The 22337-nt window shown below is 36.5% G+C and overlaps 3 protein-coding genes across 3 annotated transcripts; 1 reads left to right on the top strand and 2 right to left on the bottom strand.

Moving 5' to 3' along the window:
- Positions 1-4889: 4889 nt before the first annotated feature.
- LOC113362812 (putative F-box/FBD/LRR-repeat protein At1g78760) lies at positions 4890-6933 on the top strand. The gene is made up of 4 exons (XM_026605307.1): positions 4890-5026; positions 5135-6050; positions 6226-6369; positions 6502-6933. The coding sequence occupies exons 1-4, from the start codon at positions 4986-4988 to the stop codon at positions 6787-6789; spliced, it is 1389 nt and encodes a 462-aa protein (XP_026461092.1). The 5' UTR covers positions 4890-4985; the 3' UTR covers positions 6790-6933.
- A 1658-nt stretch (positions 6934-8591) lies between these two features.
- Positions 8592-13549, bottom strand: LOC113362811 (acyltransferase-like protein At1g54570, chloroplastic). Its single transcript, XM_026605306.1, has 14 exons — positions 13156-13549; positions 12962-13013; positions 12520-12575; positions 12236-12394; positions 11916-12020; positions 11493-11599; positions 11050-11171; positions 10826-10934; positions 10615-10745; positions 9937-10306; positions 9599-9712; positions 9381-9469; positions 9131-9240; positions 8592-8965 (listed from the first exon to the last, which is right to left on the bottom strand). Exons 1-14 carry the CDS (start codon positions 13496-13498, stop codon positions 8775-8777), a joined length of 2058 nt encoding a protein of 685 aa, XP_026461091.1. The 5' UTR covers positions 13499-13549; the 3' UTR covers positions 8592-8774.
- A 7883-nt stretch (positions 13550-21432) lies between these two features.
- LOC113273195 lies at positions 21433-21930 on the bottom strand. Its single transcript, XM_026522954.1, has one exon. The coding sequence runs from the start codon at positions 21928-21930 to the stop codon at positions 21433-21435; it is 498 nt and encodes a 165-aa protein (XP_026378739.1).
- Between the last annotated feature and the right edge of the window lie 407 nt (positions 21931-22337).

Here is a 22337-nt window from a genome sequence, read left to right as displayed (position 1 = left end):
GATTGCTTATGATCTGTGAACATCCCTTGCTTGAATCATATTTCGAAAGTTTAATGAAGACAATCTTGAACTCAAAATTTCTTCTTAGCAATATTAAATCATATGACATAATCTCATAAGAAAGAATGGCAAATGTCGTGAGTAAATAGGATAGGTCATTCTCCACATACCTCATTGTTGATGAAGTTCTCACAAATGTCCTCGTTTGTTTTTTAGTCTTCAATCTTCGAGGGTTATTCAGTGATATCTGATACTCAACTACCATAATCTAGTCCTAGTCCAAGACTTGACTTTAGTAGACTAGAAATCAATATATAGGTTTGTACATCTAACATTAACAACAAGCTTGAGATAACAGAACTTGCGAGTTCGAACGAGAGATGATCTAACAGATCCTCTGGAAGGTTCAGTTCATTTAAAAAATCCATACTTATATCCTTTGAAAATATATTAATTAGGATAAATTTTTGGGGCTAGAGCCAGGTCTAGCCCACCCTTTCTTCTGTCACTGATTACCTATGTCCACGAAAGAGAAACACTTGCTCTTATTAAATAAAAATGGGTTATACATATCTAGGACTAAGCAAACTTTCTCAAAACACCCTCCACCTTACTCTTTGCTTGTTTTCTCACTAAATGAACTTAATCTCCACTCACATATAGCTTAGGCCATATTTATAAACAAGAGTTTTCATATGGCCATAATATAGTGTTGAACATGTCCAAGTTACTATGTTTTCTTCCCCGATATATTCCCTGTTGTTTCACTATATATTCTCGTGGAGACTCGATGCAGAGTTCGCCTCGGTGCCTCCAAATATTTGGATCCCACTTTATTCTGGTTTTTTGTTCATCTTCTTATCCTTTGAAAGTATCATTAAATGCTTTGTCTCCTCTTTCGAACTCATATGTTGATCTCAGCCGTCGGATCAAAAATAAAACAATCTCGCTGAACCATTTCACGAAAAGTAGAATTTTGGTTGCGCTGAATGAAACAGCACAACTATCAGGCTACTAGTTAGCATTCGAGATATATCTAGCAAGAGAAGTAGATGAGAAGAATATGTAACACTTTTTGTCTAATCTAGAAGCAAAACTAGCACCATAAGATCAGTTCCTATGGACTCAACAAACAAGGATTTGTTCATTTTGACCCACCATGGACTCAACAAACATGAAAAACGGATGATCATGCGCGCGCTCGATGGAAGGACGGGCGATCTTGGCACACTCGCTGGCGTTTGAGGCAGAAACACTGGTGTGTGTCTCACAACCGCCCGTTGTTCTATTACACGCCAGTGTCTCTTGGAAAAGCATTGCACTTTCCAAAACCGCTAACGATCGCTTTCATCGAACTGCTATTACTCCTTTTTGTTTCCCTATAAATTCAATTCATCTCCAAACTTAAAACTCAAAGATCCTTCATCTCTACCTCAAAATTTCACAATTTCATACCATCTCTAATTTTTCTTTTATTTCAAACAAATTTATTCATATCAACTCAATTTACCAGAAAAAATCTCATCTCTTTAAATTTCATTCCTAACAAATATGGCATCCTCATCGCACCGACCACAACAACGATCACAATAACAAACACCACAACAAACACAACAACAATCACAACAAGAAACACAACGACAAACACCATAATCACAACCAAGAAACACAACAATTCGTGGTGTCAAGTATACGATGGATGAAGACGAGTCAATTTGTAGAAATTATGTATTATATACATTAGATGAAATCAATGGTATTTATCAAGAAAAAAAATTATGAAAAGATTTTACAAAAATTTTGTGAAGAAACCGGTAACATCAATAGACATGATGTTGAAGGGTTGTCCCATCGTTTTCACACAATTTCAGCATCCATTAGTGAATATGTAGCTTTGATCATTCAAATGTGGCGCAAAAAAAAAATTGGTGACGGCGAACCGGATGTAGAACAAATATGTCGGGAAGAGCGGCAAAGATCCCACAAATTGGGCTTCCAACATGAAACTTGTTTCACCATTTTGAGGGTGCTTAACAAGTTTAATCCATACTTGTTGGAAGGTAATCAAGTGTCTGTAAGATCACCACATGGTCCAATCTCGCAGGATTTTCATAATGGTCGGCCTGCTTCCTCACCTGAAGGAACTGGATCTTCATATACCGGTCTCCAAGTAGTCAGGAACAACACAACTTTAATCTAGACGTTAACACCAACATCAAGATAAGAAGAGGAGGGGGGGTCAGAAAGCAGCAAAAGCAACGAGAGACACAGCCCAAATAACACAAGAAGGAGGTTCAAATGAGTTCAACTATGTTGAGCACAAGGAATTCGAGTTGAAGATAGAATTAGATAGATCCAAGGACCGTGGCATTGCTATAAATCAACAACGAAAAAGTCTTCTTTCGCGAGAAAAATACTACAAGGATTGTAAGCTAAACACGTTACTCGCCTTGAACACTTCAACAATGAATGAACGACAACTTGTTGTATGGACTAAGAAAATGGATGCGTCCGAACAACAACAAGTCCCTCAATGAGTTGGCCGGTATGAGAATGTGGAAGAAGACGAAGATGATGCCTTGGAAGAAAACGAAGATCAATACAGTCTTGATAACTGATTTTAATTCTTGTTTAGTAGTTAAGTTTAATTTAATTGTACTCGTTTATTTAAAATTACTTTTAATATAATTGCCTGAATTTTTATTTTAAGTGTAATCGTTTAAACAAACAACTTTAAATTAAATAACATATTAATTTAAATAAACAACACTAAATTGAAAATAACATTTATCTGCCTCTCCCTCGCCCCTGCACATCGTCTGTTGCTCCTTTTAAAGACCAAAGGTGCTTAGTTAGATCTTGTCTTAGTTGTCCATAGATTCCACGACTTTGGATTCTGTCAGTGGAAAGTCTATATTATCTTGTCGGATGCCCATGATCCACCACAAGATTCGACCTCAAATCTTCATCTGGAAAACTAATCCAGGTTGTGTCATGTCTGGTTTCTTCAATGACCATGTTATGCAGAATGATACAAGTCAGCATAATTTTGATCATTTCTTGAAGATAAAAAAAGCGTGTCGATCTCGCTATGATGGCAAACTTCCTTTTCAGTATGCCAAAAGCGCGTTCAACATCCTTTATGCATTTCATTTGTTGGGTGTTAAAGTACATCATATGCTTCGAAGTCGTCGGTCCAAAACCCACTCGACTATAAGCTTAAACCATAGTTGACCATTCTGGATATATTCTATGTGCTAGATAATAACCCCAAGTGTAGTGATGACCATTGATGGTGTAATAACAGTGCGGCGCGATCCCATTCTTAAGATATTCAAACAATGGTGACTTATATAAAACGTTGATATCGTTATTTGAACCTGGGAGTCCAAAAAAAGCATGCCTAAACCAACAATCATAAGTAGCTGAAGCTTCCAAAATGACAGTTGGTTTTGGATAATGACCCTTATATTGGCCTGCCCATTCAACCAGACACGCATGCCACATCTAGTGCATGTAGTCAAGACTACCTAGCATTCCTGGAAAACTCCTCGCGGTGTTTTCTGCAGTTATTCTTTGAACATCTTCCTGAGTATGCTTTCTTAAAAAGGTTGGACCAAAATGATCGAGTATTGTTTCACAAAACAATTTGAGATACTTAAAGGCTGTTGTTTTCCCAATACGGATGTAATCATCTGTGGAATCTGCAGGTACCCTGTAACATAGTATACGTAGGGCCGCAGTGACCTTTTGTTCGGGACTAAAGCCTCGTACATGTCGTGCATCATACTTATAATTAAATAAAGGGTGTACCTAACAAAGCTCGGCGATAATCCTTTGCGTCAAGTTGCGGCCCATGCAGAATCGTCACTGAAAATCCTCATCGGAATAGACACAATCATGATTAAAATAATCATGCATCATCTTTTCGTGGTAAAAATGTCGATCTCGCCACGTCCATCTTCTAATCGTAACTTCATATGGCTTTAAAGGCTTTGGTATGATCTCGGTTTGTAATTGCAACATAAAATTTCGCCTTCTTCTATCTTGAATTGCATCTTCATCCATTTGACACAAAAACTCCATGCATATTTCTTCCTCCTCTTCATACAACATATTCATCCATCTCCATATCGTCCTCAGAAGAATCAAATTCAGGATTCATGGTTGAAAATCGAAAATAATTGAAATTATAAAAGATTGATCGGATGAAAGATTGTTGTGAATTTGTGAGAACAAACTAGAGTTGTATTTATGGAGGTAGAAACTAGTCGTTCCGGTAACTGTTTAAAAGTAGCTGTTGACGGTCTTAGTTCAAACGCCAACGATTCTCGTACGCACGCCAGCGGTTGAATCACGCGCGTCAGCGATTATCCTTCAAATGGCAGCGGCAACATTTCGTCCTGGTGCTTGACGGTCAACCGCCCACTTCTTTCCCACAGTGCAAAAACCATTTGACCATCCACCCTGACTCAACGGAAATTTGATTTTACACATTGTCATAGGAATTGCCCTAAGACGGACCGAGTTGAACCGGTGGATTAGATCCGGCACTCCGACTTATCTTATTTCCATAGCTTGGTTTCTCGGATGCCTCCACGCGTACAGGGATATTTTATTTTTGGCCTATCGTTAAAGAAATCCAAAAAATTCTACTTTGCTGGGCAGAAGGACAATGTTTGATTTTTCCTTCATAGACGGACAGAGTCAAATCAGTGAAACTGGTTGGCAGAGAATCGGTGTTAAATGACGTTGTTGTCCCTTTAGTTGTTGTTAACTTAACCAAACTGGTTGTGACTAAAGTTAATAACCCATACCCGTAAACTGAAACCGCACCCAACTTCTCGATGAACCGGTGGATTAAAGTTAATAACCCTGCCGCGAAACTTACGACTAAGCTAAAGTTTTAGCCTTTTAGGGTTTCTCACCATCATTTTCAATTGATCTAATTTACTTAAATTTTAAAAACACGGAAGGAGAAGGAGATGATAAGAAGTAGAAAGCAACTTCTCGATGAACCTTTGAGGTATTTATTTATATATTCTTTGTTTGAATCTTAGTATCTGTAAGTTTGGTCATGATTGATTAGCAGTATTCTAACTATTTTTTCACTTTCATTTATAAATAACAACAGAATGGATGTGGGAGATGATAGGATTAGTGAATTGCCTGATTCCCTCATTCATCTTATGATATCATTTCTTCCCATAAAAAATGTGGTTCGGACCGCTGTTTTATCTCGAAGATGGAAGAATCTTTGGTTATCTTTTCCCTTCCTTGATTTTAGTAAATGGAAATCTCCTACGGTTATGGAAGACGATGAAGAAGAAGAAGAAGCTGTTGTCTTGGAGACCGAGAAGTTTATGAATTTCTTGGACAGATTAATGATTCTTCGCAACATGTCATACATACACAAATTCTGTCTCACCTGTGACAATGAATACTTTGATGAGAACCGGGCAAAGGAATGGATCACTACTGTGGTAAAGTGTAATGTTGAAGAGCTCATTGTTTCCATGTATTTCTCACTTGACATAGTTTCAGCTGAACTTTTCACTTGTGGTTCACTGACTAAATTGGTCATTGAGCTTCCAGAAACTACTGAAGCCGAATTAAAGCTTCCAGAATCTGTTTCTTTGCCAAGAGTTAAGATCCTTGAGCTTTCGGGTTTTATATTTCTGGATGAGATGTCTACTCAACAGCTCTTTTCAAATTGTCCGGTACTTGAAGCATTGAGTTTTTACTATTGTGCTTGGGATGGGATAAACACCATAAGTATTTTAGCTCCTAGACTGAAGTCATTTATCCTAGTTGGTGCTACAACAAGTAAAATGGAGTTTGTCAAGCTTAAGATTGATGCACCAAATCTAAAGTTCATCAGATACCACGATTCGGCACCAGTGGAGTTTGTCACTGGGAGTTTTCCATCCCTAGTTGGTGCAGGTATATGCTTATGTTATTCAAATGACGACAGCTTGGATCCGTTATCTAATTTTTTGGTGAAGCTTTCCAATGTACAGCTCCTGAAATTATCATGTGGCGCCTTTCATGTATGTTTCCTTACTTCAAATATTCCCTCCTTGCCAAAATAATAATGCTCTAGAAATAACTTGGGAAAAGGGTGGCCAAATTTAGTTTACTTTTCTCAAATAGGTTACCTGGGGTTTGGGTCTCCGGTAGTCTTGTCTCTTGATGTTTTTTATGCATTGCATGCCTTGTTATTAGGTTATTGAGTTTGCAAATGTTCTCTCCACAAGTTTCCCTACCCTGGATAGTTTGCTCTATTTGGAAATGGTGGACTATCAAGTTAGCACAATACTCAAATTTCTACAATTCTCTCCGAATTTGATTACACTCGTCATTGATGAGGTATCAATACAATAAACTTGTTAAAACTTCTTTGTTTTTGCAATGCTATGAATTTGGATCATTATGTATTTTAGGCTCTCGTTGCTGATATATTTTTCCATCTCCGACTGAACTCACATCACGGGGTTGTAGGTTTTTTATATTGACAATGAGGATGCTTTAGCATTAGATACAGTGCCTCATTGCTTGTTGCTACACCTCAAGTCAATTGAAATTCAAAAGTTTGAAGGGCAACCAGAGGAGCTGAACTTTGTTAAATATATTTTGGGGAATGCCAGAGTTCTTGAAAAGTTGATTCTTGAAAGTGAAACTACTTCAGGTTCTTTTGTAGATTTGAAGAAGAAAACAGAAATCATGGAGCAGTTACTAATATTTCCGAGGGCTTCAGCAAATTGTGAGGTCAAGTATTCAAGTTCCTAATTCTTTTTCTTCAGATTTTTAAGTGGAGTTTCAGTAATGTTTTAAGGTTAAAGGATAGTTTTACATGTTATTCCAATTCAGAAGAACTAGAGTACTATTCTTTTGGTTTTTGTTTAATACTATTAAGATGCATATTTTCGTTAACTGCGAATTTTAAGCTCTAGATTATAATAGTTCACATAGGTTGGGAGAATATTAGATTTCAAATTCTCTCAAAGTTTTGAAGTTTATAAGGGTCAGGTTTTCTAGTAAATCTGATAGACTCAATATGACTCAAGAAGTCGGGATGTTTAGAATTGTGTGTTTTTCCATGATTTCTGAATGTCTGGAAAGTCCAGCCACAAGGATGGTTGTACAAAAAAATATAAAATGCAGTGATATCAGCCTTTTGTTGTCCCCAAGATCCACGATTTATATGGGTTACTGCAAGGTAAGCTGGAAATGTATCGACCTATAAAACTCTTGTCATGGGGGTATATGTGCGATGACTACTCAGCAATCTTCATAGTTCATACTATTCTTAAGGCCAGATATAAACCATGATCAGGGATTTTTTTCAACAGAGACTGTAGCAGATTCCTGGAATTTATCCAAGTCCAATTAAATGTCTTAGCAAATTGGTCTCCTATGGAGCAACGTAGTTAATATCGGATATCGGTTTATCTCGGACGGGACCGATACACTGGTACGACTTTGTATCGGGGATATTATCGTTGAAATATCTGGTTCTAAATTTTACAATTATAATTTTATAGCAAACATTTTCTGTTAAGATATAATAGATACCATTAATTTTATCAAAAACACAAAAAAGTAACTTTAATAATATTAAAGATCACTAGCTAAAATGATTGTTAAACAAGTTCAAACTAGAAACAGGAGAGTAACTTCAACAACTTTAAAGTTTACTACCTAAAATGGTAATTAAAAAAGGATATTACAATTTCAATCAAAATTATACGAGTCATTATAGATATCGGCCGATATTATCGAAAAAATACCCTTAATCTTTACCTAAAACGACTAATTTACCAATTCCGGATTATCGTAAAAATTTCGTACCGGCTCATATCGGTCGATATTATCGGGAGTATATCGTATCACCGATATACTGCTTCTCGTATCGCTCCAGAATGATAGACCATATCGACTACATTGCTATGGAGTTAGAGGCGAGAAGTCTAATGATAAGGACACCAAGTGCTTCAGATAAGTGGGACTGCCTAGGTGACCCACCTTCGTAAACTTACCTTATTTCTTGGACCTTGATGTCTAACCAATCTGCGCACTCCAGTATTAGGAATTTTGTTGTGCCTACTTGAAATGTTGAAATCAAGAAAAGAAGGATGCGAAAATCGAATAAGGTTGATACACTGTATGTAAAAGAAAATATATTTGTAGATGCGGTAACATAATGATTTACCCGGTCCTGTTCAAGCATATTAGTAGATGGTGCTACTAATTTTAAAATGATTTTGCCGAAGGAAAAACTTAGTATTGCATCAGTACAGCTTCTTCGGTTTGAATTTTACTTTACTTTCATGAGTTCCAATTTTTTTATTTTTTGTTTTGGTTTCTTTAGTACTTGAATTATAAGCTTTTTATCTGGTGAACATCTTTTTAATTATCAACATCCCAGTCTTATCTTTTTCGATCCAAACTGTTTGCTCACTTCATTCCGGCACTTGAATATTAGATTGTATAATCTATTGATGAGGCGGGAGTTGCACGACTTGCAAATGACTTGGGCATGGTTACATTCCATGTTGTGGGATGACTTAAAAGAACCGTAAGTCACATTATATCAAAAATTTGAGGCATATAGATGGATAAATATTAGTTCTGAACCCCATCCAAGGATCATGAACTCTAACGATGATCACTAAGATAGCAACTCTAATTTCCATTTATTTCATGGAGAGATTCTCCTCGCTTTTATGTTACAGATTTAGTGAACAGTCTCAACTTCATTAGAGTGTGGGTGATCAAACTTCAAACGTCGGAATTTCGGATGTAAATCCATGACTGGCTTGATAAATTAGCCTGGATAACAAAGTTCTGTATGGATCATTTTCTCTTTTATCCTTCAAATACTCGATTTGTCGTTCGACTTCAGATTTGACATGTAAGTACAACTCATGAGCCTTTTCCTTGTCCCTTAGCTCCTCATTTCTCCCTTCAGACACAAACCAAGCAGTTTCCTTAATCAGACTAAATAATTTATGCTTCAGAAAAAGAAAAAACTAGATGGTTTTAACAAAATATATACGCAGGTATAGCAAGTTATTGTTCAAAACCAAGGATAGCAAGTTCTGCAGGAGATTATTATATCGATCTGTACCTTCAGTTTCAATCAGCTTTCCAAACAAGAAGTAAAATCGTCCTGGAATTTTCGGAAGTATCCCAGGAAAGTGGAGGTCTTCTTCTGTAACCTCTCCTTTAGCTTCATTCCTGTGAACAATGAATTTTTTTATATCAAGGTACGTTGTTTTCGAGGAAAAGAACTCAAGAGGAAGATAACCTTTTTAAGTAGGAGTACAGAAATTTTGATTTTTGGGATCTTATGAACATATCCCGAGCTCATAGATTACCTCAGTTTCCTAACACGTCCATTGTTAAGATCTTCAACCCATGCCTTGGACCAAGGAAACTTCATGTAGTCATCGTAATCAAAAACCACCTGACAAAATGAACGTTTGATTAACTGATATCCAATAGGGTGACTACTACTAGCCAGCAACTATAATGTACAAGATGCATGGTGGAGCAGAACATTTTGTGACAAAAATAGAAAAGAAAATATTCTTACATCAAATAAATCATCTTCTCCAACGACACCGAAGGGCACAATTTTTGCCCCAAAGTTAGCAGCCATCCTGACAAATTCAGATTGTGACGGCCAGAATAACTTGTACGCTTCACCCTGAAAGTGTTGAGGAACTCACAAATCAATAACTAACAGACTAGTGGGTATGTGAGAAGAGTAAAAGCATCAATAATGCAGTGATCACACGGAGTACAGTTTTGTGCCAAGAAGTACTGTTATGGAAAAATAAATCTCAATTTCTTCCGGCTTGCTACTCTAGGACGTATATCAAGAGTAAGCGGAAGAGGAATAATATAGGTATAATCACAAGGACAGGTTACCTTTCTGTGCAGAGCTTCACGTACCCCTCCTGGGTAGAGTAGAACATGAGATTTCTTAGAGAGGAGTCGATAGAAGTTATTTGCTGAAACTGGAACTCCTCCCATAATCCTGTATACGTCGAACGATGACGAATCTGGTAAACTTCGTTCCCAAATTTTTGCAAACATCATTGGATGAGCAATCCCTCTCAACAGAATATTCTTCTCGGCCAAGAATCTGGATACAAGAGGACCCAATTCTAACCCAAGTAACATGTGATAGCCAACATACACAACTGGTCCATCACTGGGAATACCTCCAAGACCCTTAACAACTTCTCCATTTTCCAATGTTGACAGCATCACAGGATTAGCGGCCACATCAACCCATCTAAGAATCACGATAATAGTTTTTTTACTGACGAGATAAAGCATCACATTTAAACTCGATCAAAATATAAGTTGCCTGGTGTGCTCTTATATTAAATTTTGATATGATAGAGGTATATACCTCTATAAAAAGAATGGGTTATGGTGCTAGTCATTCAGCAATCAACACCTAGTCTACTCAATTACTCTGTTTAAAATATGACCTACTAGGTTTGTTTTTGCCTAAAAAAGTGTCAGTGTGATTTATTTTATTTTTTTCATATTGCAGATAAAATTTTGTATCCAATTACAAATTGAAGTATGAATTACCTGTATGAATCATACATTTTTGTGACCTCAGACTGGTTTGGATGCATAAAATCTGAGACATAATCAAGCTTCTTCGTACGGCGATAGAAACCAGCACCCTTAATGACTGTAACCAAATCAAATCCATCTTCCTAGTCATGTGCAAATATCTAAAAGACGTTAGAGATAAGATAATGCTACAGCGCAATCAATATGGAGAACAATATCATACCATGAAAAGGGTGTGTCCACTTTCTGCGAAGTTACGAATTTGGCATGCTGGAAGCATGTGAAAAAGTCTCTCAGCTTCCTCTTGACTAGGTATCAACTGATCTTTCCCACTAAATGAAAATCAGCCAAAAATATAACTAAATTATTGAACTATGTGAAATCCTATTCAAATGAAGTATTATCATTAAAATGATTCATCTGGCTTCGATATTCTTGAGCACAGACCTGGCAAGAACCAGCACTTCTGCTTTAACAGCATGAAGACGAGAGTTGGCAAAGGAAGAAGCAGATCTAAGCATTTGGAGCTTCCATAGAAGTGATTCTCTAGGTAAAATATCAGCAAGAACCTGCAATTAGCTCATGAAATTACTGCACCCTGGTGACATGAACACAAACATGATTCTGATATCACATGAATGTCTTTGTACAACGACACGGGAAATGGATTGTCCTTAATATGGTGGAGAGATGTCAAGAAGATGAAAATACTGCCCACTTAGAATGCTGGTTTTTAGTAGTCAAGGCTAGTTGAATATGCATCTGACGAGGTATCAAGAGAAGTATTTAAGGAATAGGGATCTTTTGCAGTATATTTCTTACTAGATGGTGTTCATGAAGAAAAGATAACGTAAATATCTAATGTATTAACTATCAGGAGTGGGTCTCACAGAAAGGGATGGTAACATTGCAACAACACTTTCTGATAGTTCTCCAACTGCTTGTTGAAGAGGAAGTCCTTTCTCCACAACAGCCATTGCCATCTTGAAGGGATCACCTAAAAGATAGTGTTCCAACTGGAGATGTCAATTTTAGAAGACATCATGCAAAATTTAGAATTTTGAAGCGAAGTTTGTCTACCATACAACTGATACCTTAGGAGACGGCCTTTTCTTTGTTCGACAATACCATGTAAGACTCAGAGATAGTACGGATTTCTAAAACTACACCTATTTGACCAAAAAGTCCTGGATAATGCCTACATGTGGACCCTCCTAGAAATTAAAAAACAGCATCGCATATTAACTAAAACTAACGAATTAGGTTTTTGAGTCAAGGGACATAGAATATTCACAGAAATGTGAAACTTTTACCTGTAACAAAACCTAGAAAATACGGTAGGCCGGCGTGCAGTTGCTCTGGTATGACTTCCAGCAGAGGTAAAATAGGCTGCATTGGCGACTTGTTGAAGGATGTAGCTGCCAAGCATTCAACACCAACAGATCACAAATGAGAAAATGGCTGTTTGCATCCAATAACCACAATTTTCGATAAAAGAAGTAATTTCAGAAGAATCCATTATGCCTATACATGACATGGAATTTACATATCCAAGACCCAAGTATGCTAAACCCATCAATCTGATCCACATGGATAGATAAACCCTTTTTATTTGATTCAAAATCTGACTAACCTGGATTAGCCAATATTACCATAAGATCGATATCCGGATTACGGGCTGCAACTGCTAGTGCAAGACATCCGCCAAGAGATTCTCCAACAAGATATATAGGTCTATATGGTGCACTTGCGTTCTCCGATTTGATTGTTCTTTCTACAAGCTGCACATGATCTGAAACCATTGATATTTTAATGATCATTAGACATCAGCTGCAACACACAAAGCCATCAACACACTGCTTCAATTATCTACCACAAATATAAAAGCTGTTCCGAAAAAAGAGAGAGAGGAATAACCTTCAAATGGTGTCCTATCCATAACCGGAATATGCAAGCACCATACATCAAACATCCTACATTTGAATGTTACACATGAATCAGACAACAGGTCTAAAACGAGACATACATAATTCTCTTTCATGCCTAAAAATCAAAGAATCCTTTTCTATCCTTACAAACAATACCCATGGCCATTTTCCTATTTTCGTGACATTACATAAAATAAAACAATTCAACTCTGTTTTATAGACAGCATCACACAAACCAGCTAATACCCTAGCACAACAACACAAGATGCCATTGAGACCAAGTGGAAATGATCTCAGTTATCAAATACAAAACTGTTGTCCGCAATTAGACCCCAAACCGTGAACATTGTCAATATTACTACCACTTCAGATTTTAACTACAAAGTCAAACAGAATTTACAATGTGCTTTTCGGATTTATATATTACTTACTTCCCCAATCTCTGATGATGCATTATTAGTCCTAACCCCACCCCATCTAAACCTGCAGAATTTTCCAAATATACAAAATCATGATCAGTCAAAATTAGTTATCAGAATTAGTTCTCACTAGTCAATATTAGTTTTACGTGGTCATATTTAGTTGTAATTAAGTAGTAGAATGGTTCTTCTAATCAATACATCACCAGGTAAATAAAGAAGCAGCGGAGAATCCTCAAACCTAACGCCACCACCACTACTATTACTCTCTACAGGTGAAAACCAACGAGGAGGACCACCATCTGGTTTTATCAAATCTATTGATCTTTCTAGATAATCTTTAACACTTAATCGTTCGATCTCAAATTCATCTAATATTGATGCTTTCAAAATTCTTCTTCTTCTCCCCGTTTCAGATTTTTCGAAAGCAGTTCTGGTTGGTTCAGCGAACAGAGATGAAATTGGTTTGTGTCTGAAATTTGTAGAATTCTTGTGAAATGAGTTAGACAACTTGAGATTCACTGTTGAATAAAGATTCGCTGCCGCCATCGGAACTCTTCTCTCCCTTTCTAGCTCTGCAGGCTCTCTGGTGGTGGTGGTGGAAACGGGCGGGTTTGAGGAAGTGAAAATTATTAAAAAACAGTTGCCTAGACAGTATCTTCAGACACGTGTTGTGTGATGCCAAACATTGGAATGGAAAAATCTTTTGAAAATTGAATATATTCGTACATATACCAAGGGTGCTAATTTATTTATTTTTTTATTTTTATTTTTTTTTATAAAAAACAAACTAAATTATTACTTTTTTAAATATTATTATGTTATTGGATAACGATTATTACATGAAACTAGTTGGAAGCCTAACAAGCTAAGCTCCAACGACATATTACTATATTAATCGAACAGGTTGTTGTGCTAGCCTATCAGCGAGCCTCATGGGTAACCTAGCCAAAGGAGCCGAAGGGGATGGGGGGTGAGATTGTGTCCCAAGGGGGCAAACTAACTCTACCTTCCATGTTAATTTCTGCAATATTACGTCATTGGGGGCTCGAACCTGGGACCTCCTGGAACGCATGAACATTTGGGGAACGAGGATGACCAACTGAGCTAGGTGGCCGTTTTTTAAACTCAAAGAAATTGAGTTTTTCAACCTGTGACATATTGGAAGTAGTGAAAACATAAACCGGAGAAGTTCTAACTTCTTTTGCTAAAACATCAACTAAACCAATAAAATCTCTCCTAAGAAAATACGAAAAACAATTTTTAAAACAACAAATAAAGCTTGGCAATCCTTCATGATTCTTCTTTCCCTCCACCCTAGATTTGGACTAAACTCTTTTAAAGATTCGATCACACTTTTACAATCACCAACAAAGAAAACATCTGTCGTTTCTCTCATAGACAAAGCCCAAGCAATTGTGTCCTTCAAAGCTAAGCATTCAGCTTTTTCTGGTCTTGTTGTCAGGCCAAAGGTGGCTCTGGCATGCAAACAGTTGCCATCTTCATCCATAAAGATCGATCATATTCCATATCTTCCTGTAAGATAATCAAAAGAAGCATCAATTAGAAAAATCTTTTTGTTTTTTCTTAGCATACTATTCAAATTGGGAAACATAACATCCTCAGTTGTGACAGGTTCTTTTTTATTTCTTTTGTCAAAGTAAGAGAAATGGAATTGGATGTCTCTAACCAGCTTTAAAGGGTCTGGTTTTTGGTTCTTGAAAACTACATTGCACCTGTGTTTCCAAATAAACCAGGTAATTACAATAGCTGTTTCAGTCAAAACAACATCATGATTATGAAAAAGACTTGTAATCTGATCCTGAGTGGAAAGGAAAGTAGACCATGCAGTCAAATGAGTTAGGCTAAAAGCAAACCAAATAGCATAAGAAAAAATGGACAGTTTATAAACAGATGCAAAGCATCTTCCACATGATTAGTATTGCAAAGATAACATAAAGGTGAGGCCTTATGAGTATATTTAGCGTTTCTACTATTAAGAGAAAGAGCATTTGAATAAAGCTTCTAAAGAAATAATTTCACCCTAGGTTGGAATTTTAGATTCCAAATTTTATTCCAAATTGGGTTTGAATCACCTAAGTCTTTAGTCAGTGTTTTATACACAGACTTCACAGTCGGTACTCCATCTTTTGTGTAGATCCAGTTAAGTTCATCCACATCTGCACTTGGAACTGGTAGAGTGAGGATTTTAGCCGCAACATTATGATCAAAATACAAGTTTAAAATTTTAGAATTCCAGTTCCCATCATCTGTAACGAGGTCGGCTATTCTAGTAGGTGTTTCTGCCTTTATAACAATGGGATATATAGGAAATTCAATACCAGGAATCCACTTTTCAGACCATATATCTAAGCTAGAGGTGAGAGATAAGTCTCGTATACAATTAGCTCTTAAGATCTCCATGCCTTTTCTTATACTAGCCCATATCCAAGAGATATGAGAACTATTAGAGCTTAAAAGTGGGTTTGAAGATTTAAAGTATTTGTTCTTCAAAATCTGAATCCAAAGAGAAGATGGGTTAGTCAAAACTCTCCAAGCAAGCTTAGTTAATATTGAGAAGTTAAAAAACTTGGGATTCCTAAGACCTAAACCTCCCTGGGATTTTGGTATGCAAATAGATTTCCAACTTTTGGAATAAATCCGATTTTTAGGATCAGATTTATTCCACCAGAACTCTCTTTGCAACCTATCCAATTTCTCTAGAGTCTTAGCTGGGAATTCAAGGAAGCTCATTTGAAAAGAAGGAAAAGCAGATGTGACAGAGTTTACCAAAATAGTTCTACCTGCTTGAGAAAGTAATTTAGATTTCCAACCTTTGAGCCTAGAGTAAGTTTTCTCAAGTAAATACTCAAAGTTAAGGGATACAATTCTATTGAAAAACAAAGGTGTGCCAAGGTATTTATCGTCTTTTGAGATTTTTCTAACCTTTAGGATATTAGCAATGATCCTGCAGTGTTTAGGATGAACTTTAGGGTGAAAATATATAACTGACTTTTGGAAGTTGATTCCTCTAGAAGAGCAGAAAATGTTTAAAGCCTCGAGCAAATGTCTTACCTGAACCAAATCAGCCTTCCCAAAAAAAAAAACAATCATCTGCAAATAGCAAATGATTTATTGGTAGGCAAGTAGCAGCAGGTTTTATACTCTCAATTTTACCTGTAGCTTCAAAATTTGCTAGAATTCTAGGAAAACCTTCAACACAGATAATAAACAGATAAGGGGACAATGGGTCCCCTTGTCTAATCCCTCTAGTAGGAGAAAAAGTAGGTCCAAATGACCCATTAAGCATAACAGAAAAGCTAACAGTTGATAAACACTCATAGATAAGATCACAAAAATGACCGTTGAAACCAAAACTTCTAAGCATAAACATAACAAAATCCCATTCCAATCTATCAAAAGCCTTTGACAGATCCAATTTCAAAGCAAAATTTCCATTTTTACAATCTCTGGTCTTCGCGGAATGTAAGATTTCATGAGCCACTATGATATTGTCAGTAGTCTGTCTGTTTGGGATGAAAGCAGACTGATTTTGACTTATCATTTTGTTCAGCAAAGGTTTTATCCTATTAGTTAAAATTTTAGATATGATTTTATATACTGCGTTGCTTAAACTAATGGGCCTAAAATCTGCCGGGCAAACTGGTTTTGAAACTTTAGGAATCAAAGTTAAGTATGTATGATTAATACCTTGAGGAAGTTTTCTGGAACTGAAAAAATTCTGCACAAGAGAAATGACATCATCACCCAAAAGGTTCTAATGTTGCTTTATGAATCCTGGAGGACAAACCATCGGGACCCGGCGCCCCCCAAGGATTCATGTTAGCCAGAGTTTTATAAATTTCCTTCTCTGAGGCTAAGGCTAATGAACTTTCATTATCAGAAATAGAAATACATTCAGGAATAATATCATTTAAAAGATGATGGATACAATGTTGATGAGAGGAGTACATACCAGAAAAATGATTTTTCAAAAGCTGGTCAAGCTGATCCTTTTCAAAATCCAAAGCCCGTAAGGGTCTCTTAGTGAATGAATGGTATTAACCTTTTTTCTATGAGTATCTAGACCATGGAAAAATTTGGTATTTCTATCATATTATTTCATCCATTTATCTCTTGACAACTGTTGCCAGTAGATTTGCCTAATTTTATACCAATCTTCTAACTCACATTTTAAAGCATTTAGCCTATCAATAACATTTCGATCAGGAACTTTCTTACTCTCTACGTCAATACTTCTAAGAGTTTTCTTTATGTTCCTAAAAATGTTACCAAAAACAACATTTTTCCATTCACAAAGGTTTTCTCTTATTACATCAAGCTTACTAAGTAAACTATCTTGATAATTTAAAAGTAATCTAGCACTAGCACATGAAGAATTTATGACATCAACATAGGTAGAGTGTTCAGACCAACACCTGAAGTACCTATAAGGTTCGTAACATTTTATTTTAACAGGCAGAGAATCAAACAATAGTGGAGAGTGATCAGATCCCACTCTTGTTAAGTGTTGCACCTTAGAGTCAGGGTACTGAACTAGCCATACAGGATTAGCAAGTACCCTATCAATGCGTTCTCTTATATTTTCAGGACCTACTCAATTATTACTCCAATTATAAGTATCACCCTTGAAACCAAGATCAATTAATCCTAAGGATTGTATGGCATTATGAATAAATTTTGTGTCAAGAGAAATATCATCATTACTTTCATCTTTGTCAGTAGGATGCATGATGAAATTCATATCCCCAATTATAAATCAGGGAATAGAATAGTTACCTAGTTTATGGACAATGAAATCCCATTGTTCATATTTACCATCATCCTTAGTGGCACCATAAAGAAAAGTCACGTTACATTCAGAACTATTATCAATAGTTAGCTTAACATGCACAATATTATGAAAGACATTTAACACTTCAAACTTAACATGTGCAGACCAAGCTATCATCAAACCCCCAGATCTTCCAATTGAAGGGATTCCATAAAAATCGTGAAAATTCAAATCTCTACACATCAAACTCATTTTTTCCATCGTTGTTTTAGTCTCGGAAAGAAAAATTAAATCAGGCATGAGAGAATTTCATAAGAGATTTAAATGATTTTTAGTAAGTGAGCCTCCACTTCCTTAGAGGTTCCAAGGTAAGATTTTCATATTTGGGTTGATGGGTACGCAGCAACAAGATGACCAAGGTTGCTAATTGGGATACCATTTTGTTTGCGGGTATACCAAATATACATACTTTTTTTTTGAAGGGGAAAGGGGCTATACAGATCCCAATTTATTAAAAATACCTCAAGAATTGAGGTTTGAAAGGATACAAAGAGGAGGAGTATTAGCAGTGCACCACATATTTACATTGGCATGCATAACATGCTGACACAATATATGTGCCAGATTATTCGCACTCTTAGGAACACAATTAAAGTTTACATCATCAAATGAAGGAATGGCATCCCTAATTTCTAAAATCATCGATCTTATACTCCAAGGAATGTATGTTACCTCGCCTAGAATCTCCGAAGCAACGTTGTTTACATTACCTTCGATAATAATCTTGTTAAACATGAACTTCTTAGCCAGTTCCTACAATAAACTGATTCTACCAATAAAGACGAAGTAGCAACAAAGGTACTAGAACCACATCCAAGGAATTTACCCGTGTGATCACGAGCAATTGCACCCGCCGCTGCATTGTTAGGTATAAAGGCAGTGTCTACGTTAATCTTAACGTATTGAAGTTGAGGAGCAGACCAGTCCAAGGTTTGCGATGTAACAGGGATAGAATCACTTCTCTCACGATTACCCCTGCATAGTTTTTTGAATCACCAAATTTTCCGAGAAACTGGCTTGAGAGAAAATTATGTCATTCCTTAATTTCCAAAGGTTCCATATAAGACATACCTTTTTCATGAAAACACTTTCTGAATCTAATTCCATCCATCTGGATATTAGTTGTTGAATGTCAGTCATCGGAGCAGAAAAAGTTTCCTAAAGATCAACTAACTCAAACACCAGTCTTGATCGCTGACAAGAAATAAGAAGATGGAAAGTAGTTTAATCATCTTGCTGAGAGAAAGTACATTTAGTTTCATCACTGGAAACAAATCTTTTGATGTTACATTTAACTGCAGTCCCGTTGTGCATAACTTTCTAAAGGAAAATATGAATCTTTGGCGACAGATAAGAGAACGACCAGAACTTCTTCCACGGAAATTCACTTAAACCCGAAGAGGATGGAGCATTGTTAATCAAAAGATGGTAACAGGATTTTGTTGTGAATTTACCTGATGGCGTACAAGACCAAGCTAGAGTATCTTTTGATTCCACCTCCGCACTTAAGTAAATCGATGTGATGTCCTGAACTGTCTCCGGAGGAAATAATTCATTAAGAAGAGGAATATTCCAATCTCTTGAATCAGGGGTTATCAAATATGCAACTCTTTGAATGTTATTGGGTAACGAAGGAGATTTACATATCAAATGATCTAAACTTTGGTGGAGCCATGGATCATCCCAAATCCGAACATTCTTACCATCAGAAATCTGCAAGAAAACTTTGTTTTCAAGAACATTACGAACTTCTAACATACTACTCCAAGTTGTTGTGCATTTTAGAGGCTTGTCAACAGTCCAGAAAGAGTTGTGTTGAAGGTATTTAGCACTTAATAATTGTACCCACATTGCATCCTCATTCTCCAGGAATCTCCATACAAGTTTGCAAATGAGAGTGATGTTCATTAGCTCCATATTTTTAATACTAAGACCTCCAAATTCTTTCCTTAATTCCATTTTGCTCCAGTTAATAAAATACATCTTTCTTTCATCAAGCGAATTCCCCCACCAAAAGCAACGTTGAACTCTTCCCATTTCCTATGTTACACCTTTTAGTAACATGCAATATCCCATGGAATATAAAGGAATTGTAGAAAGAGTAGATTTTGAGAGAATTGTTCTTCTTGCTGAGTTAAAAAAATGGATTCTCCGGCCAGGCAGTTTTGATATTAGCTTATCAACAAGAAAATCAAAACTAGAGATTTGGTAGTCTGATTTCAGTGGGTAGATGCCGGGATATTTATCCTCCACCGTCATTTCCCTAACTCCCATATCTTGAATTGTAGTTTGTCTCATCCATATAGGTATTCCTTTACTAAAGTGGATAGAAGATTTATCATAATTGATCATCTGACCTGATAACTTTGCATAATCATCCAGCAGCTTCACCAGATTTCTAACATTTGTTCTTGTATTTTCACCAAAGAAAAACAAGTCATATGCAGAAATTAGATGAGTGATTGTAGGAGCCCACCTATTGAGTTTGTAACCCTGATATAAACCCTGAATTTCTGCTTGAATCATAAGTAAAGATAATCCCTGGGAGCATATGATAAACAATGTGGGAGAGAGTGGACATCCCTGCCATATACCTCTTTCACTTCTAAAGAACCCTTGAGGAGAACCATTCAAGTTGATAGAGAAGGAATCCGTTGAGACACAAGCCATAATAAGAGAGTAAGCAGTACCCGAAACTCCCATGATCTTCAGCGTATCACCTAGGAATCTCCAATTAACACGATCATAAGCTTTTGCCATATCCACCTTTAATGCAAAGTGACCATTGGTTGCCTTCGAATTATTCATCGAGTGTAACAACTCCTTTGCAATGATGATATTTTCCAAGATCTGTCTCCCTGGAACAAAGGCATTCTGAGACCAACAAATAAACTTCTCCATATATGGTTTCAGTCTGTTAGAGAGTACTTTGGTAACAATCTTGTATAACACATTACACAAAGAAATTTGACGAAAATTTGAAGGAGATGCCTGATGTTTTATTTTCGGAATCAATGTAATATTAGTATGATTCAGAAGTGCCGGAAGATGAGCAGTTTCGAATATCTTTTGAACAACTTTATAAACATCAATGCAAACTGTGGGCCCACATTTTTTATAAAACACAGGCGAGTACACGTCTGAACCCGGTGAAGTAAAGGAGCCCATTTTTGATATTACTGCCTGAATTTCCTCCATTGTTGGAATCTTAATTAAAGCCTCATTATCCACATTGAAAACAGAATCACATTGAATCGAGCATTGAGGAGGATCAGATATCATCCGTTGTTAAAAAAAAAGATTGAAAGTGATTCACTAGAATACGAGAAATTTCTCCCTGGTCTGTTATCCAACCTTGATTATCAACCAAAAGATGACTGATTGTATTTTTCCTTCTTCTTTGTTGAACAGAAAGGTGAAACTGTCTTGCATTCCTATCCCCATATTTTGCCCACTGTTGCTTCATACACTGATCCCAATATGTAGCTTCCATGATGAGATAATCATTTAGTTCAGCTATCACCAGCTTTTCTATTTGGATGTTAGTAGCCGTAGGTCTCCAAGATTGAATTCTCAGTAATTTGGATTTTAGAAGAGAGATCTTATGTTTAACGGATCCGATTCTTGTTCAACTCCATTCAGTTAAAAAATCACCCAGTTTTCTTAATTTGGATTGAATGTCCTCATCATCGTCTTCAGGCCAACATTCTCTAACTTTATCCAGGAACTCAGGATGGGCAAGCCACATTGCTTCAAATTTATAGTTAAGAGGTGATCTGGAGATATTTCTACAAGTATTCAGCAGAATTGGAGCGTGATCACTTGATAATCTTGGAAGATAAATAACAACAACAAAAGAAAAAGATATACACCATTCTGGATTGACTAAAACTCTATCAAGACGTTGTCGAATAAGATTATCCATACAACGACCATTTGTCCATGTGTAAGCCGGTCCTTTATAACCAAGATCAATCAGGTGGTTCTGTTGAATAAAATTATTGAAGTATGCTATATTCGAATTCAACACTGGCAGACCACCAAATTTTTCATTCTTGGAACAAATAGCATTAAAATATCCTATGAAACATTTACAACCATCAAAATTATGAACATACTCAGTCATTGTTTCCCAGAATCTAGCTCTATTACAAGTACTTGGAGGGTCATACATGCAGAACAGGTGCCAAGGTTGGACAAAACTATTATGATTAACTACAGCATGAATAAAATTAGAATACTTTGAGACAATTTCTATTTGAATTTCCTCCTTCTATAACAACCATAAATCACCACTTCTTCCCACATATGGAACAATTGTGAAATCTAAACTGATTAAGTCTTTGTAGAAACATGTTTTCTGACATTTTAGTTTCCGAAAGAAATAAAACGGAGGGACTAGTACCTCTGAGGAATGATTGTAATGCTCTTATTGTTGGGGGATTCCCCAAACCCCAACAATTCCATGCCAGAATTAACATTTATCATGCGGTTGTTTAGGATGTGCTGCAGTACCATTCTTGGAGTTAGAAC

This window comes from Papaver somniferum, chromosome 4, assembly GCF_003573695.1.
Source record: "Papaver somniferum cultivar HN1 chromosome 4, ASM357369v1, whole genome shotgun sequence".
Taxonomy (NCBI): domain Eukaryota; kingdom Viridiplantae; phylum Streptophyta; class Magnoliopsida; order Ranunculales; family Papaveraceae; genus Papaver; species Papaver somniferum.
The sequence above is the reverse complement of the archived record's forward strand: the minus strand, read 5'-3'. Positions and strand labels throughout refer to the sequence as shown.